We start from the raw sequence: 19,643 nt of genomic DNA on the forward strand, positions 1-19,643 counted from the left end.
ACGCACTTCTAAAGACAAAAGAGGAGCCAATGGGAATAGAGAGGCTGCAAACACCGAATCTAGAAGAGACCTTCACTGAGTGGGTTGAGAGTACATGGACCAGTGGCAGAATTTCTGATCAGTGAGGATTAATGCAATTTTTAAACCAAGAGAGATTTGGCGGGGGCGTGGCGTGGCGTGGCGATGGCAGTACATTTCCAAAGAGACTTCATGGCAGAGCTACAACTAGAATCTTTTCCTGTCTACTGTCAATCCTGGGCTTTGTCCGGAAGACAAACTGTCTCAGTCTCTTTGATGATGAGACCTTACCCTACAATATTTAAAGGCACAGGAGTAAGAAGAAAGATTACAGGCAACAGTGGGGGATTAATGAAGTGGGGAGAGTAAATGGAGAAATGACACACAAGTGAGAACCGAACCCAAAGCCCATGGGAGAGATTGATATTGTAATCCCTGCCCGTGGAATCCAATCTAGAGGAGTCCAGTGTAGCCTCAAACAGATTCAAGAGCTATGTAAGGTTGATTGTGGTGAAGAGTTCAAGGCGGCAGTAGAATGAAAATTGGCAGGCTGGGTGTCTAACCATTGGAGAAATTAGAATCTTTAGCAAAAAGGAAGTTGTAAACAGAAGGGAATGTGTAGAAATAGAAATCCCAGGCACAGGGCTTCCCTGGTGGCGCAGTGGTTGAGAGTCCGCCTGCCGATGCAGGGGACTCGGGTTCATGCCGCGGTCCAGGAGGATCCCACATGCCGCGGAGCGGCTGGGCCCGTGAGCCATGGCCGCTGAGCCTGCGCGTCCAGAGCCTGTGCTCCGCAACGGGAGAGGCCACAACAGTGAGAGGCCTGTGTACTACAAAAAAAAACCAAACAAACAAACAAATCCCAGGCACAAAGTAGTGTCTGATGAGGATGAAGCTGAGCAAGTGTTTGGTCAACAACTTGTGGGGAGCAAGGCTGGGGAAGAACCAATGCAGTTGACTGAGAATGAGAATGAAACAAACAGCAGCATTTCCATCTGATGGACCAGTAGGTACTAATTTAAGAAAATTATGTACAAAACCAGAGATTTCAGAACTAAAAGGGCATGGTTAAAAAGCTACTCTGACAAACAAAACCATCATTGTCACCCAGGCATTCCTTTGGGTGCATTTCTAGAACAATTCATAAAGCCAATTCTAACGGTGAAAACTAGTAAGTCTCTTAGTTAAGTGTTGACATGGTGAGATACTTCGTAATAGTACATTTCTGATAGATTCTATTAAAAACCTTGACAATCCTACGAAGAAAAAACATCATGAATCTTGTATTGGCTTTGTCTTAAGCATCTGTAAAAGAATCATGGCGTAGCCATTTCAGGCTGTCTTGGTGTACATAGAATGTTAATTATGGCTATGTAAATGCTACTCAAAGGGCTATTTAAATCTGGTAGATTTTTCATATTCTTAAGTCCTATTTGAGAAGAGTTAATTCTACATCACATCAGTGCTCATAATAATACTCATAATGATGTTTCCTCTAACTTGCATAAACCCCCCATTTTTTTGGCCAAAGTGCAAGACCTTTTTAATATAGACAATATAAAATGACCTTGAAATTTCTTATGCAAACATTCAACTGGAAATACTAAGCTTTTTGGAGCAACAGACAAGTAAGAAAACTGCTTTTGTACTACATACTCAAGATACATTGACTGATCATTGCTCAGGATACATTTTATAGGTGATCCTCTCAGGATTTGTCTTTATCGTGTTTATATTAACAATGATAATACTTCTAATTCATGTCACAGTGTTCAGCTTACAAATTACTTTCAAATAATTTTTGAAATTTGATCCTTACACTCACCCTGCAAAGTATGTCCAGATGTTACCATTCTCATTTGATAGATGAGAAAACAAGGCAGAGAGATGCACTGAGTTCAGAACCAATGACTAAAATCAGGAAGTTGAATCCAGTTCTCCCAGTGCGATAAGATTGACTGCCTACAGAATAATTTCCATTGAGAGCATCTACATGAAATTACTTTTGGCTATTACGTATTCCAATTAAGTGATATTGTATAAAGGGGCGTTCAAATTAGAAAAGGGGGAAAAAAGAAAATAAAAATTGCAAATTCTCGTCCATATGTTATCAGTTGCTAAATGGTACTTACATCGTTCTTTGAAATTTGACCTAAAATAATATTATCTCTCTGTGGTGAGCTGTCTAAGAAATAGCTCTCCTTAGACTTTGTAAATTTCAGACAGTAATACACTAACATCTTTCTGGTTTCTAAAAATAGCCATTTTTAATCAGTTTCCCCCCCAAATAATGGGCCAAGTGAAAACTCTTTTTGGTATCACATGGCTCATCATTTTTAAATTCTCCCAGCTGCTGTTTATATTAGCAGGATGTCTTTCCTCCCATGCTCTTCCAAATCTGTAATGAAACATCCTGGCATTTCCTTTCCCAGTAGAGAAGCCCTTATCCAAGGCCCGACCACATTACCAGGTTCCCAAGCTCCTATGATTGAACAAGTGATTGCTCTGCCCATATTTAAAAACATGCCTCATATAAGGCAGTCAAGACACAATATCGGGCTTCCCTGGTGGCGCAGTGGTTGAGAGTCCGCCTGCCGATGCAGGGGACACGCGTTCGTGCCCCGGTCCGGGAAAAAGACACAATATCCATCGCTGGAAAGGAAGCCAAGGATTTATTTAAAATAATGAGATATCCTCATTTTCATTTTTTCCTGAGAGGATTGTAGCAATGTTTAAAAATTCCCTGAATTCTAGAACTGGGGCAACACATTGATTTGAAGAAAGCTATAATCTTCCCTTCTAATTCGAAGTGCTCTTTTTCTGCAGTGAAATAGAATGTAGCTTTCAGAATAGCAGGAGCCCTAAGCCCATACAAAGGCATCCTTATCCCAACCACTCCTCTTTCAAGCTGGCCCCATTCTTCTGAATGCAGGGATGTATAAAGGCCTTTTCAAGAAATTTCAAGGTATACTGAACTGAAGAAAGAAAGGTTCAAATAATTTCTTCCAGATTTGAGAAGGAAATGACTTCAACTGCCAAGTCATGACGAATATTACCTTTTGCTTTCTGCCACTTCCTCGTTGCAAATGATCTGTTGGGTAAGTTCAATTATGGGGTCTCTTTGAAAGACTTCATAATTAAATTTTTTTTAAAAAACAGATTAGTTATTTGTCTTTCTGAGGCAAAGGAGTCAGAACACTTAACTTCTACGAGCATTCAGGGATTTCGACTTTATGGGTATATGGTGCGTTCCATAGCCACAGAGGCCTTACTTCAAAGAAAGGCCAGCCCTCTGTGATTTGAAGAGATAATAAGTTAGCAAGCTGTATAATATAATGGTTTATGAAATTCTGCCTTCAAGGACCAGTGCTTTATTTCTTCCTCTCCTGTGCTTATTTAGAACATAATTACAAGAGCGAGAGGAAGGGAGCTAGTATGGCATCAGGATAACCATTCGCTAAATCAGTGCAGCTGAGTAGACTCTCTGGCCTTCGGGGCTCGTTTATCAATTAGTTCTGCTGCAGCCTGAGTTCCTGGATTTCCCCACAGAATGAAGATTCTTTGATTTCACTGATGGACCAGCTTGAGGAAAGCCATCTGAGATCAAAACATTTTTCAGAACGAATCTCTTTTACCCTACTCACTACCACGATGGGTTGTACAGCCAGCTTCTCATTCATTTCAGGAGCATTTCATAAGCACTAGTATTTAGTTAGTCCTTTCTCTCTCTCTCTCTTTCTGAATTTCTGTCTTCTTTTCATTCCTCTCTTTTAACTGGTTAAAAATGGGCTTATTTTTTTCAACTGGTTTATGTTTCTACACCATGGTTTTAAAGTTACTATGTGGATTTTAATGTTAAGACCATTTCTTTAGTGCCATGTGGTCTCTGAATATTCAAAATTGGCTCTAATAGAAATAGAATAATAGAAATGCTGGTAATTAGAGCTGACCAGGAGAATTGTCCTTATTCTCTGGAAACCAAGTCAGTATTTCAAGAACCGTTGGCACCAACCTTTTGGAAAATTGGCCACATCCCTGACATAGCTTTCTCAACTAATTAGTGTTTTTAAGGGGGGGCCCAAAGGAAAGAGAAGTGGCAGGAACAAAGGACTGCTTAAATAAAATAAATAAACTGTCCCATATTCTTCACATGATCTTAAAAAATAATCTGAACTAGCTTTTTTTAATGTAAAAGCAAATCAAACTTTGTGTCCCGTTTCACACTTGTGTCTCATCCTCCTTTGAATGCTAGTTAGAAATTGTTCATCCTTTCAAAGTTAACTTACCAAAACCCAAGGATTTACCTGTTTAAATCAAGAAAATAAAATGTGTGGAGGAGTGAAGTCTTGTCAAGCAAAGTATTTCATTTTGTTGCTACCCAGGAAGGTAGTTGATACAGGTGGAATTATGTCTCTCCGAAAAGATACACTGAAGTCCCAGCCCCAGTACCTCAGAATTTCTGTGACCTTATTTGGAAGCAGCGTTTTTAAATGAGGTCATTGGAGTGAGCCCTAATCTAATATGACTGGTGTCCTTATAAAAAAGGGGAAATTTCGACACAGAGACACATACAGGGAGAACGCCAAGTAAAGATGAAGGCAGAGATCTGGGTGATGTATCTACAAGCCGGGAGCACCAGAGATGGCCAGCAAACTCTCAGAAGCTAGGAGAGAGTCATGGGACAGATTTCTCCCTCAGAGTCCTCAGAAGAAGCCAACCCTGCCAACATCTGTTCACTCTTCCAGCCTTTAGGACTGTGAAGCAATGCATTTATGTCATTTAAGCTTCCGCTCTGTGCTACTTTGTCATGGCAGCCGTAGCAAACTAAGACAGTAGATAACCTACCTATCTAGAAGCTGAGGGCATTTGCAGGAGTGGGCGGAATGGCCACAGCCGAGAAACATGAAGCCAAGAAAATCCAAAAAACGAGGGAGGGGCAGAGGTCCAAAACCAGAAGGATGCTCCTGAGGAAGCATTAATTCCAAAGATCCAAGCTAAGAAACATAAACTTAGTGAAAGGCTCAAGGACTGAACCAGAACTAGCAAGACCTTCTATTCTCAGATCCAGTGTCACCCGCTCAGAGAGACCAATTTACCTAAAGTAGCCCCTCCCCATTCCCCTCTGTTCAGTCTCCATTCCATTGCTTCACTGTATTTACATCCCGGCACTTATCTCTACGTGAACATATTTTTGCATTCATTTATCATGTGTTTAATTTCTGCCTCCCTCTCCTAGAAAGTAAGCTCCCCATCCATCTTAACCAGCTTGTAGAACAGTGCCTGGCATCAACAGGTGCTCAGTGCATCTCTGATGAACCAATGAAGAAGCTATTATATTCCTTGAGACACCAGAGTGGAAACAGGCTGTTTGCTGGGGCCCCTGCAGCCTTGCCCGCGAGTGTAGGGCAGCTGATATAATTGTCAAGCCAACTCAGTGGTAACCGAGGCTTAGGAAATCAGAGTTGACTTGTGCCTGCTTGAACTATGATGGAGAAGGACATGAACTTGGCACCCAGACTATGCACAGGTCACCCAAGGGACACTACCCACTTGCTCTTGGGACTGACCTCTGGCTATACAACAGAACTTTGATTCAGGGGCTTTTTAAAAAAATAAATTACTCAAAATAAGACTATCCAGGATGCGATTTCTAGGAGAAACATGTGCTTCTCAAATTGAAAATTCTGCCCCATTAACTTTCTGAAAGGTGAAGGTGCATGGTTACCGAAGGTGTTCTGTGAATGAGGTAATCTGCAATACAGTAAGGCCCCCGGGTGGAGGGGGTGGGTGGAATCTTTTAAATATTCTAGTTGAATGTTTCTTTCTTTTTTTTTTTAACATGTTTATTGCAGTATAATTGCTTTACAATGGTGTGTTAGTTTCTGCTTTATAACAAAGTGAATCAGTTATACATATACATATGTTCCCACATCTCTTCCCTCTTGTGTCTCCCTCCCTCCCACCCTCCCTATCCCACCCCTCTAGGTGATCACAAAGCACCGAGCTGATCTCCCTGTGCTATGTGGCTGCTTCCCACTAGCTATCTATTCTACGTTTGGTAGTGTATATATGTCCATGCCACTCTCTCACTTTGTCCCAGCTTACCCTTCCCCCTCCCCATATCCTCAAGTCCATTCTCTAGTAGGTCTGTGTCTTTATTCCCATCTTACCCCTAGGTTCTTCATGACCTTTTTTTTTTTCTTAGATTCCATATATATGTGTTAGCATACGGTATTTGTTTTTCTCTTTCTGACTTACTTCACTCTGTATGACAGTCTCTAGCTCCATCCACCTCACTACAAATATCTCAATTTCGTTTCTTTTTATGGCTGAGTAATATTCCATTGTATATATGTGCCACATCTTTATCCATTCATCCGATGATGGACACTTAGGTTGCTTCCATGTCCTGGCTATTGTAAATAGAGCTGCAATGAACATTTTGGTACATGACTCTTTTTGAATTATGGTTTGCTCAGGGTATACGCCCAGTAGTGGGATTGCTGGGTCATATGGTAGTTCTATTTTCAGTTTTTTAAGGAACCTCCATACTGTTCTCCATAGTGGCTGTATCAATTTATGTTCCCACCAACAGTGCAAGAGTGTGGAGGGATTTGTCTTTAATGGATGACAAGTTAATGTGTCATCAGCGTCTGCAGTTGTGGTAGGGCTGCTAAAAGGAATAACAAATGTTTCGTGTTTCGCTTTCTACTTTACTGATACATTAACGTGTCTGTTAAACAGGGTTTTTTGTTTCAATCTTGTAAAACTAAACGAACCCTCTGGAGAATTCTGCTGTGTGACACTCAGCTTCTTCCCCAGAACTTTTCAGCTGATGAATTTTCTTAGATTTTCGGTGCACCTTTGTCTTTGAGTTTTCCAGGAAGAAGATAGAGTTCTCTAGCAAGAAAATCTGTACAGCGTAGTCACTAACCCAAAAAACTGACAGCAATCCTATGTATCTAGAAGGATTGATCAATGTATGTGCCTGGATCCCAAATCATGAACTGATGGACTGACAGAATCCCCTCGCCACGTTAGAACTTGCTCTTTGTATCCTAATACCATCTATCTGTATTACACTCTTTCCCCGGAAACTCAAATGATTAATACCTTTAACGTATTTGGAAGTAAAGCAGATGTTACTTTTGCCCTTATTTTATACCCAAGGCTGCTAAGGCACAGAAAGCCACACAGCAAGTTACTCAAGGAGTAAAACAAGGACATCTGACCCATTACCATCTACTTAATCCAACATATATGAAATTACTCATTAGCATTAAATGCACCAAGCTGCTCTCTCCTGTCTTGACTTATGTTACTGTTTCTGGTCCAGAGGTCTATTTTTGTGCTTGTTTGGCCACCTGAGAAGTTTGTTTGGTTGTGAGCAAAAGGGACGTTTCTGAGCACCCCGTGCTGTGGGTCCACATTATCCTTGGCCGCTCTTCAGATTCTGCCTGGTTCCTGTTCCCATTTCAAACCCTCTCTTTTATTGGTGACCAAGATGTAACACTGTGCCTACTTTTGTTCTCGTCTGAAAAATAAGTCAATAGAGAGAGTGATTCTTTCAGTGTGTGACTGTGTGTGTGTGTGTGTGTGTGTGTGTGTGTGTGTTTTGCAGGACGTCAGAGAAAGGGAACTGCAGTGTTTCTGAACCATTTCAATTTCTAAAGCTCTCCCCCACCCCCAGCATCTTCAGGCTTTAATGTGCTCTTTGCAAATCATCATTTTTTGATGACCAAGGATCCCTTCAGAATTGGTGTAGTGCGGTGGGTAGCAAACCAAAAACTAGAAAAAAATTCAAGCAATGGACACACATCTAAGAAAATAAACCTATGGATCCTGGGAGACTAGCAGCCTGAGATAATCCCTTCCACCCTGGGCTTTCTCATGCAAGATTTTGCCTGTTGTCCTAACAGGCCTTAGGAAACTTGGGATGATTACTTACCTGGTCACTCACCTGTTGTGTGATCTTGAACAAGCTACTTATTATCTCTAAGTTTCCATTCTCTCATCTGTAAAATGGAGAAAATATCTCCCTTGTAAAACCGTGAGGAACGAAACTCTGTAAAATCCATGGCGTTGAATACAGCGCATAGCACAGTGCCTGGTGCACTATACACATTTTTAAATGAGACCTACAGTAACAATGGTAAGAAGTATCATGTTTGTTAGCTGTCTAGGGAAGAATGCTCATTCTTCTGTGAAAAGGGTTTGTAAATACATATACTTGATTCGTGCTGTCACCTATTCCTCTCATATTTCTCCCTCTTTTAGCTCTTTTTAAATTGCCCAGCTGCCTGTGTTTATGGAGTCCCTTCTCCTGGAAAACCATACAGAAAGTTATCAGATAAAACAAATTTTTGCTTATTCTTCTGGGGCACAGAGCTATGGGAGATAGATATCCTTAATATGGAAAAATGAACTGCTATTGAAAATCAGTGGACAGGATTTGGGGAAGGTAAAATCCTCCCTTACGCCCTTTAGTTTGCAAAGATGGGTAACCAGCTCCTCGGCTAAGAAGAGTTTCTGAGCACCACTCACCATCTGCCCCCTGCCTGTCTCCACAGCCATCACCCCATCTCCCTGTCTTCTTCCTTTACTCTACAGCCCTGGCACACACTAGGCTCTCTCATGTTATGCCTTTGCATATGCTGGTCCCTCTGCCTGGAATGCCCGACCCTCATCCCGATAATTCCTAGATGTCCTTGAAGATTCAGCTTAGATAACTTCTATGAACTTTCCATGGCCTTGTCCCCAAGGCAACCTCATTGTTAGACTCTGGGAGCAGATGGAGCGTGGGACTCACACTGCAATTTAGGAGAATGGTCCCTTTGGAGAAGCACTCTGCACAGTCTGCAGGACCATCCCTAGTTCTCCCATGCCCTGTCCACCAGCCCACCTCTCCTATGTACTCCATTAGCCTTATGATGAAAATGTTTATCCCACTGTTTTAATCATTCACTTGACGTCTTTCCTCCTAGACTGTGAGTTCCTTGAGGAGGCGTGTGCGTTCTGTTTCTGTTTTTCCAATACGTTGCAGCACGCCCTTAACCCCCGATTGATAGCCTGATTAGTGGCTCCAGAAGAGAACTTGGTAGAAGCCCCTTCCAGGTGCTGCTTTTGGGGAGCCCCTTCACAGTTCAGTGATGGGTGGCTCACAGTCTAGTAGGAAAGTGTGAAAGGTGACAAGGGCTATATGATGATAAAGGTAGGCTCATAAGAATCAGATCCTAGGCTAGGACAATGGTGGAGAAAGTTTGGTTTCTAGTACCATCCTGAGACTCACTCACGTCCCTTTGGCATTCAAATGGAGTCGACGTCTGTGTATCCCAAGGTGAGAAACCCTTTTCTAAACTCTCTGTTGCTGATTTCTCACACTTCCTTTGGCTTACTGCTTAAAGTTTCAAAGCTTGCTGCACAGCACATCCTTTTTATCTTTAGAGCAGAAATTCCCTCCAGAAGGCCAAGGATACCGGAGCCTATATTTAGAGAGTACTTAATATGGGTCGGATGAAGGCCTGACTATGCCTAGAGTCATGCTGCTTGAAGCCATTCTAATACTCATTTAGTTAGAACCATAACTGCGCTGAGTTATGGCTGGTCTCATACGGATCATATATTCACAGTCAGTGCTTGGCTTAGACAAGAAGATGTGTATTACCTCTGCTGTTACCCGTCATGTCTTTTCATTTCATTTCATTATGACTATTGTGCTTGGAAACATGATTTTCAATCTGTAATCCCAGTTAAATTCTTTCAACACAGTGTATACATTTAAGTGCCTAGTTTTCTTTAAAGCAGACTTTGGTGAAACTGATATCCATTATCTGCTATCTCTGTCCTCCAAGACACATTTTGCACATTTTGATCTAAGAAGGAAGAGATAATTTTTTACATGAATGGTTGTCGTAACCTGGCATATATTTTTGACTGACACGATAGCAGCAGAAGTTCTAGAAAGGATTACGGTTCTGAAGGACAACTTTTTAATTTGAACATCAGTTAAAGTGCTCTGTCACATCTCCGTTGAATTTGTGGCCCCCAACCTCAATGGTCTCCCTTATTATACTCCTGCCATGTTTACAGGCAAGTGTAACTAAGTAAAAAGAATTAAAAGAGGACAGTATAATTTCACCAAAGGAACATAAGGGTGAATTGCTGAAAACCACAAAAAGCGATACCATTTAGATCAGCTCCAAAATGAATGCTGCCCACTCTCTGAAGGACAGCAGCGCCATGGTCTCCATGCATGAGGGGTAAGGATATTCTCCATACGAAGCATTACAGAAAACTGAGAATGAGGAACTAACATTTGTGAGAGCCAAAATAAGGAAAAAAGTGAGAAAAGTTGGGAATTACTTCTAAGTCAAAGCCAAGGAAGACAATTTCAGCAAAGATTTTCCAGTGGTGATCGACACATTTTCAAGAACGGGGCTAGAGAAAACGAGGAGATGTTGAGAACTGATGACTTCATCAGAATCAAGCAAACCAAAACTTAGACTTGAGAAAAATGGAAGATATGAGGCCATGGGTGACATTTTCCTGGTTGAAAGAAGACTTTAGCATCAGAAAGTATTGATATTTAACTGCAAAGAAGGCCTCTTGTGAAGAGGGGGAATCTTTTTTAAAATTACGAATATTCAGTTTCCTTCATGGTGCATCTATAGTTTATAATGTATTTGCTAATACCATGGAGCTATGAATATCTGTAAACAACTCCTATCAAGGGAAGAAAGGTAGAATGCTTGTGTCAGGGAGTTGTCAATACTGATGGAAATGAATGCCTGTGTTTATTTTAATCAGCATGGGTAATCCTTATACCCTTATTATGTTTATTTGAGGATGTGAAATGACTAAGTAAATCTGAATGACAACTGTACTTTGATTTTGCAGAGTTAAGAGGAAGATTTATGAGACATGGACCCTTGTATCAGATTTGGAGAAAAGTAGAGTGAATACAGAGGTGCCAGACGGCCACTGAGACCCATGGACAGTCCTGTACTCACGCTTCTCTGTCGAACTTTAAGATTTACTAGTAATATGCTACCTTTGCCAAATGAAAAGAAACTAATGCCGAGAAGGCATACTCTTCAATATTGGGAATAGACGTGCTGTCAAGACAATGGCTTCAAAGGTCTCCTGTTTATACGTTTTGACAGTCGTGTGCTGGGCCAGCGCTCTCTGGTACTTGAGTGTCACTCGCCCTACTTCTTCCTACACTGGCTCTAAGCCATTCAGCCATCTAACAGTTGCCAGGAAAAACTTCACCTTTGGCAACATAAGAACTCGACCTATAAACCCCCATTCTTTTGAATTTCTTATAAATGAGCCCAACAAGTGTGAGAAAAACATTCCTTTCCTCGTTATCCTCATCAGCACCACCCATAAAGAATTCGATGCCCGGCAGGCGATCCGAGAGACCTGGGGGGATGAGAACAACTTTAAAGGGATCAAGATAGCCACTCTCTTCCTCCTGGGCAAGAACGCTGATCCCGTTCTCAATCAGATGGTGGAGCAAGAAAGCCAAATCTTCCACGACATTATCGTGGAGGACTTCATTGATTCCTACCATAACCTTACCCTCAAAACCTTAATGGGGATGAGGTGGGTGGCCACTTTTTGTTCAAAAGCCAAGTACGTCATGAAAACAGACAGCGACATTTTTGTCAACATGGACAACCTTATTTATAAACTGCTAAAACCGTCCACCAAGCCAAGAAGAAGGTATTTTACTGGCTATGTCATCAACGGAGGGCCAATCCGAGACGTCCGCAGTAAGTGGTATATGCCTAGGGATTTGTACCCTGACAGTAACTACCCGCCCTTCTGCTCGGGGACCGGCTATATCTTTTCAGCTGATGTGGCTGAACTCATTTACAAGACCTCACTCCACACCAGGCTGCTTCACCTGGAAGATGTATATGTGGGACTGTGTCTTCGAAAGCTGGGCATCCATCCTTTCCAGAACAGTGGCTTCAATCACTGGAAAATGGCCTACAGTTTGTGTAGGTATCGCCGAGTTATCACCGTGCATCAGATCTCTCCAGAAGAAATGCACAGAATCTGGAATGACATGTCAAGCAAGAAACATCTCAGATGTTAGGATTTTTACCAATGTAAATACGTTTCTTTTCTTTTTTAAGAAATGAGGCCTAGGGTGTAGGTATTTTACAGGTGTCACCAGAGGAAATGAACTGGTGAAGGGGTTTTGTAAAAAGTGTTTTTCTTCCCACTCCTAGTTCCTTTCTTGGATTGCCAATTTACGCGTATTAAGCTCTGCTCATAGAAATAATACATGCGTTAAAAGCACCAGATTTCATTCTCAGGTCCTGAAGTATTGCATTTATCTCAAAAAGCAACTTCCTAACAACTGCTAGGATTTACATACTGTGCATCTGAAATAAAAATCTGGTTCTGGGAAACTAGAACTCACGGTAATGTCTTCATATCCTCTCCGCAAAAGTAAATAAGTAAATAACACTTTTTCAAAAACAATTCAGAAATAATGCACAGTCAGGGAGACACACTGGATGTGATTATTAATATTGTGTGTGCTGTTACATTGAATTTCTACATATATTGCCATGTAATGTGTACAGTATTTGCAGTTCCACTAAGAAATGAACTTAGGACTGGCAGGGAGGCTGCAGTTAAATAAATGGGAATTTAAACTTGAGAATTAAATATTCTGTATGTTTGGAAGACAACTCTGCTTGCTCATCCAAGGATTAAACCTGGTCAGCGGGTAGAATGTATATAAAATGCTACGTAACAAAATAAACTGGAGAATTTTTTTTTTCCTGCTCTTTCAGAACGAACATTACCTCCAAGGAGATTTTGCCAAATGTAATCTCACCTGCTTCCCTCCATACAATGTCACTAAATACATTTCACACTTTCTGGCTCAGGCAGATACATGTATAGAAGTAAGTTGGTAGGAGGCCAGAAGGACAGTGTATCACATGGAGAAAAATATAAATTTATGTGTGCGTTACAATTAACAAAAGCTTGGCACTAGTGTCAGATGCCCCTTCCATACCTTTGCAAAGCACATGAGAAACTATTTGAACAGGGAGCAATGTTACCGAAGGATTTAGCCCTGCTGTTGATAGATGTAATCTCTCTCACATCTGAAACATCCAAGTACCTCTAACAGCAATGCTGTTTGGGGGTGTTCTGCAAGCTCTGTTATTGAGGTTTATAGGAAGGAAGGGTGGGGAAGCTTGGGTTCAGGTTCTATTGCTGCCATCGTGTGGGTCACTTAAGCAGGCATCCTCACTTTGCTGTGCTTCCGTTTGCTCATTTATAAAACGGCTGGAAAAAACACCTACCTCGCAGGTGCTGTGAGAGAAAATCACATTTGCTAAGTATTTTGGGATCCTTGGTTTAAAAGGTGCTACATAATGCAATGTATCATGCATTATGCTAAATGCTAAAATAATTACATAATTACAGTGATGGTCATCACTAGTAACATCATCTTAACATAATATCTGTCAAAATACAGATCAGATATGAACTATCAGTGCACCTGATTCTTCTAAGATTTTGACTTTTCCTTCAGTATGTTAGGTGTTTGGAGAAGTTTCCATTTCTCTGTCATTTCTTCAGGTTTCAGTGAATAAGTTATTACTTCAGTGAATTGCCTTGATATCCCAGGCTGCTGAAAGGGAAGGCAGCTGCCTTTCTTTGGGGAGGAGCCTCTGGCTGGGGGTATATTACAGTCATTGAAGCACACGCTTTGCAAAATGTATCACATCAACTTAGATCTCAGGAAACATTTGATCTGAATTCTCAGTAAGAACTTTGAGGCCTGGTAGAGCTAGTCCACCTCTGGCAGAAGAAGAATAGACACTCAGCAAACCCACACATTGCACACTTCTACCATTCATTAGAAAACTTCTGTTTGTTTTCACTCAAAGAAAGCTCCCCAACTCAAAGAGTGTACCTTTTTTTTTTTTAACCTGACCTTTGCAAGCCCTCCTAGGAGTTGATAGCAAACAAGTAGATGAAATGTACAAATGGAAGTCATGGCTTATATCTTGAAAACACCGGATCTCTTATCTCCAGCCCAAGAGAACCCAATAGGAGATAGGCCTTTCCTTCCCTTAATACATCGTCATCTCAAGTCAGCAGGACTGCTGAGTTAAATTAGAAAATAGCATTAGGTATCCTGGAGAAAGATGGATCAGCATAAGGTGAGCCACCCTCCAACCCGCAACTCTCAACTGCTGTGCATTCCAATCGCTGGAAAAGTCTCATGACTTGGAACTTGGTTTGCCTGTCAATCATGTAGTCGAATCAAGGCTCAGTGTCATACCAACATCTTGCGTCTACCTTATGCTCAGTCGAGCCACTTTCGGTGTCAAGGAATTGCACAGTATAAACATCATATGTGTACATCTGCGAGTCGTTTTATATGTCTGTGTGTGAGTAAATTATGAATAGAGCCCTCATCTTTAAAAGGGGCAAAAATCAGAGAATCATGTCTTACAGAACTATTTCCTAACTTTTTTATGCTAGATAGTACCCATGTGACAAACATATAAATATTCATCAAAGACCATATGTATATATTTTTAAAGGCATTTTTTTCTTCTCCCCAGCTGTACGTATTGCTAGAAGCGGCTTGCTATGTACATTTTCTTCTGCATGGAGCTTGGTGAGGCAAGGCCACTTGTCCGGTGTTTCAATAGCCTAAAGCATGTTTGCCCTTCGTTTTTTGAATGTTCCAAAAACGTTTAAGTCAAGCGATGAGGAAAAAGCTCTAATTTTCTACTTTTGTTAATTTTATGACACTGGCCAAATAGTGATTTGTTAAGCCATTTTTTAATTGATTATCATTTCTTTGACATAAAATAGTGTTTCGGATAGCATTTTACCAGGAGTCCTTCAGACAATTTTTACAAAAACCTGCTGACTGTCCCTCTGCCTGTTTTGTTCATTATGCCTCGGATAACAAAAGGTATCAATACTTCGTGTCTGTACTCTTAAATTTTCATTTAAAGTTTTATTTTGGGGGGAAAAAAAAAGATTTTTATCTTTGGTGACTAGTTTGCGTGGCTTTGTGTCTCTTGTATTGGAGCAAATGCCAGTTTCAATATATATTATTGTATTTTTATTGTATTTTTAAATAACCAGAATAAAAAAAGGAAGGTCATTTTCAATTTGGAATAAATTCAGAAGAACAAAACCCCTTTGTGTGATATGATATGGGGAAAAGAAACTCTTTACAGAGAAGCTAAGGAAGGAGTTTTTTCAATCAAAGCTCTTCTATCAAAAGACAATGGAATATTTACATAAAGCATCTGGGATTCATTTTCTACCTTTCCTAATATGTGGGTTTAGGGGGGATTGATTATGTCATTTCTTCTGTAAAGGTGAAGATAGTTTTTATAAGCAACAGAGTAACTTGTGAATGAAAGAAGTAATTTACTAGAAACGCTTGATGATAATTGAAATTTAGGCATATTGTTATATATGAATGATTGTATTTATGTATTTATTTGTCAAAATTGTACATACTATTTCATCCACCGTACTTGTCTGTAAAAGTGGACTCTCCAGGTTTGTAGTACTACTTAGGGTTACATGGGTTGCCAGTCAAGCTGCTAACCAGAATACTATTTTTTGTATCAATGTTATAAAACTGAAAAATGACAAATAGATGCTGAAAATGTCTTTACATTCAGTTTCTTCACCTTCCTCGTGAAGTGTAAACTGTTGATTGAAAGCACGATGCTAATGTATAAGCCCATCTGTCATGAGGAAGATTATGGTTCCCTAAAGCTGATTTTTTAAACCACTGGGACAAATAAACAGAAGGAGAACATATTTTCCACTTGGCTCTTTTCTGAAAGGATCTCTTTGGTGAGATGTGATTACTGAAATTAGCTGATGCTCTGTCGTATTATTAACCTTCCCCATAACCTCAGTATAGGTGACAGTTCAAACCATTTGGAGCTCATCCGCAAGAGCCCAGGGCAACTTAACAGTCACCTCAGAGATGACATGGTTTAGTAGACTATGGGCTACTCCAGGATTTAGGAAACTATTATCTCCCTTGCCCTTTGGCGGCCTCATGAAAGTCTCTGTGTTGAATTTTATGGGTGAACATGCCAAGAAATTCCAATCCAGAGAGCATTATACTGATAATGTATGGTGAACTAGGATATGTCAAATCTAAGGCAAAAGTGTCATTCTTATGTTTCACCCACATGTATCCTTTGGAATACTTCATACTCTTTTAAAAGTTTGATGGGACTGGAAAAGTGCTATTCAGGCATTCTTTACAGCTGACAAGTAGATGCTGATTGCTGATGCCTCACTTTGCAAGCAAGAGACTAATAGCTCTTTAAGAGACAAAAGTTCCTTTCATTATCAATCTGATCTAGCTAAATAGGTCTTCACTTTTTAATGGATATTAAACTTTGGATCTACTAACCCTGTACCTCGGAGTTCAAAAGGTAAAGTCCATCAGGTAAGCTGAAATGTGAGTAGAACGATGAAAACATGAAATAGATTTGTATTCAGTGTGACTTTTTAAAAGGACCAACATCAAGAGCAGTGTTCTAAAAGTATGGTCTCAGACGGGGAACATCAGCGTCAAGTGGGAATTTATTAGAAATGCAAATTCTTAGGCTCCACCAGAAACTTGGGGGGTGTGGCTCAGCATTCTATTTTAACAAGCCCTTTAGGTGATTTTCTTGCCCCTTAAAGTTGAGAACACTGATCAAGAGCAGGGGTCGGCAAACCACACTCTGAACCACATCTTTCTAAGAATGGATTCACAATGAACATTTGCAATGACTCAAAGATAGGAGACACTAACGTTGAATTCCGACTAAGCAAAATATTATCCCAACAGGAAGAATTCTGCTTTTCTCATTAGTAGATGTGTATTGCAAAAAAACAAAATTGTACTTAATTATTATTATATTTTGAACCCATCGATACAGAAACTGCCAACATTTGTACTTTCCTATATCTTCAACTTTCCCTGTTGGCCTGCAAAGCTTAAAATATTTATTATCTGGTCCTTTACAGGAAAAGTTTGCCAACTGCTGATTTAGAGAAACAGGAAAACATCTGAAGAAGCTGCTACATATGAAATTCCTCCACTTGTCAATGAAAAGTCACATCAATAAAGCATCCTGGAATTGTCTCCATGCAACCAGGGAGATGACAATAGAGTTATGATAATGAATTGCATTAAAAACCGACAGCTGCGTATATTTTTAAACTATTTCATTTGTCTCTCTCATAGTGATTTTTTTAAATGATAAAAGCTTGATTCTAATTGTAACAATTACCCAAAGCTTAATTAATATATTGCTTAAAGATGTGTGGGTAGTAGACCTAAGAGGGTGGGTTTCATATATAGCTCGATTATCATAATTACAAGCATTCTATTTTCTCATTTACTTAATTGATTGTTATAGCTTTCCAGATGAATTCATGCTGCTGAAAGAGAATTGAATACATTGCTGAGAGGAAAAAAAAACAGAAATGGGGCTGTTTAGAAAAGCAAGGTGTCCCAGAATATAATCTATGTGAGCATGAAAAATTGCCCTCGATAATATTTCCTTACCTCTTTGGTTAAAAGAGGCATTTTTGTGAAATGAAAAAGAAATGAATGAACAAGTATTACTGATTCAACTACATCTACAATAACAGAGGCTCCTCTGTCTCTTCAGCCAGAGGTGCCTAGCACTCAAGAAGATTTTTCCTTTTAGTTTTCCTTATAGAATCTATTAGTTTGGTACACTGTGTCAACTGTTTGTTATGCCTCTTGCAATGACCTCAGTCCTCACCTGGAGGGAGCATGGCATGAGAGGTGATTTATTCTCTCTCTGAGGTTTATTCCAGAGCACTTCCTCAGCAGTGGCTGCCTGATATGGCAGGCTGGGAAGACTTACGTGTGGGCGTTTTGTGATGAAGACTGTTTTTCAGCAGAGACAAGATGACCTCACCGAGCATGAGGTGAGGAAAAAGAAAACATCAGAGACTTTCTCCCATTGCAAAGCCTTAAATTTTCAGTGCCCATTACCCTGTTTTGTCATTGTCTTTGTTGTTGTTTATTCCTAACAATAGCCCCCATGAGGTAGATGCTGCTGTTACCTCAATTGACAGATTAGGAAACTGAGGCAACAAAGAATTTCATAACTTCCAGGGTGAACTCAGGTCCTCTGGCTCTAAGAGCCATATTCTTAACCAATACAGCTGCATCTCAAAGGTAAGAACATATACACCCACACACACCCACGTCTTATGCGACACAGTGTAATTTTTTAAATTTGTTTTCTGATTGGAACTTCCCCCCCTTTCTTATTTTGTTATGATTTACATACTTTAAAATTTACCCTTTTGAAGTGTACAGTTAGTTTTAACAAATGCATATGTTCCAGTAACCACCATCATAGTCAAGACATAGAACAGTTCCATCACCTCCCCCACAAATTCTCTCACACCTCTTCATAATCAGCCCCCTTCTCTTACCCTCTGGCTATCACTGATCTGTTTCCAAACTTCTGTTTTACATGAGATTTGCATCTTATTCAGTAGCCACCATATATATGTTTAATGTTTGTTGTCAATCGTGCTTTTTTCTAAGGTAATGTGTTTGTCAGTTCACATTCTCTTGTGTATCAACTTAATTTTTTTGCCTGTTTGTTTTGCTTTGCTTACTTTTGCTTTAAAAAAAGGTTTCGTTTAGAAAAAGTTTCTTTGGATAACCCATTATGACAACTTAGTACAAAGAAAAGGAAAAATCTGAAAAGGAAGACAATGGAAAAAGACAACACATCTTAAGATAATAGTTAAACAACATGAAAGTACAGGTAAAAGATTCAGGAATTTTAAAATAAACCACCATTGGTTTGATAATATCCAAATCTAATGAATTAATAAGAAGGTGCAAGTCAAAAATCTATAACCCCACTCACTCTGATCTAACCTAACTCACTGGGAACTTTAATAGAGCTTCTGTCCTTCAGAGCTCACACACACATTTCTGTGGAGTAGAAAGAACGATCTATAAGCTCAGTTATACTTTTTCCCCTCTTGCAAGCGAAGGACCCTCTGGAGAGGCATCCATCACTCGCGAGCTCATTAAGAAGGCAAGTGCTCTCTGCACTCGGGGATTTGTCTCAAACCACACTCAGACGAGCTCTGCTTCTGTACCTGCCTGTGCTTCCTTTCTAGGGGTTTCTTCAACGTATGCTAGTTCACATTTCCTTTAGGAAAAGGTAACTTCACCACTACAAGCTTCTCTTCAGACTTCCTCGGCAGAAGTATCTGAGTTAACTGGAAAGCACGCCATTGGTAACAATGTGCCCCTCCGTCTGGGAGGCCATCCAAGCTACAGGCAGCATGGGTGCGGGAGAGAAACAGGAGACTGGAGCGCGCAGGCCAGCATGAAGGACATGTATGCTCTACAGCAATGCTTCTCAGACGGTAACGTGCCTAGTGATTACCTGGGAATCTTGCTAAAATGCAGATTAATAGTTCGGGGTATAACCCAAGGTTCTTATTTTCTTATAAGCTCTCAGACAATGCTGATGCTGTTTGTACACGGACTGCCCTTAGTAGCAAGACTCTAGGATTCAAGGTACCAGCAGTCA

The 19,643-nt window shown here is 40.3% G+C and overlaps 1 protein-coding gene across 4 annotated transcripts in view; it reads left to right on the forward strand.

Moving 5' to 3' along the window:
* B3GALT1 (beta-1,3-galactosyltransferase 1) overlaps positions 1 to 15,356 on the forward strand; it is a 600,428-nt gene extending 585,072 nt beyond the window's left edge. For all 4 annotated transcript variants that reach the window (XM_004267260.4, XM_033423486.2, XM_049712287.1 and 1 more), the window contains one exon: positions 10,915 to 15,356. In XM_004267260.4, coding sequence (XP_004267308.1) covers positions 11,144 to 12,124 — 981 coding nt within the window. In that variant the 5' untranslated portion in view covers positions 10,915 to 11,143 and the 3' untranslated portion in view covers positions 12,125 to 15,356. The remainder of the gene's footprint in view (positions 1 to 10,914) is intronic.
* The last annotated feature ends 4,287 nt before the right edge of the window (positions 15,357 to 19,643 follow it).

This window comes from Orcinus orca, chromosome 7 (genome assembly GCF_937001465.1).
Source record: "Orcinus orca chromosome 7, mOrcOrc1.1, whole genome shotgun sequence".
NCBI lineage: Eukaryota > Metazoa > Chordata > Mammalia > Artiodactyla > Delphinidae > Orcinus > Orcinus orca.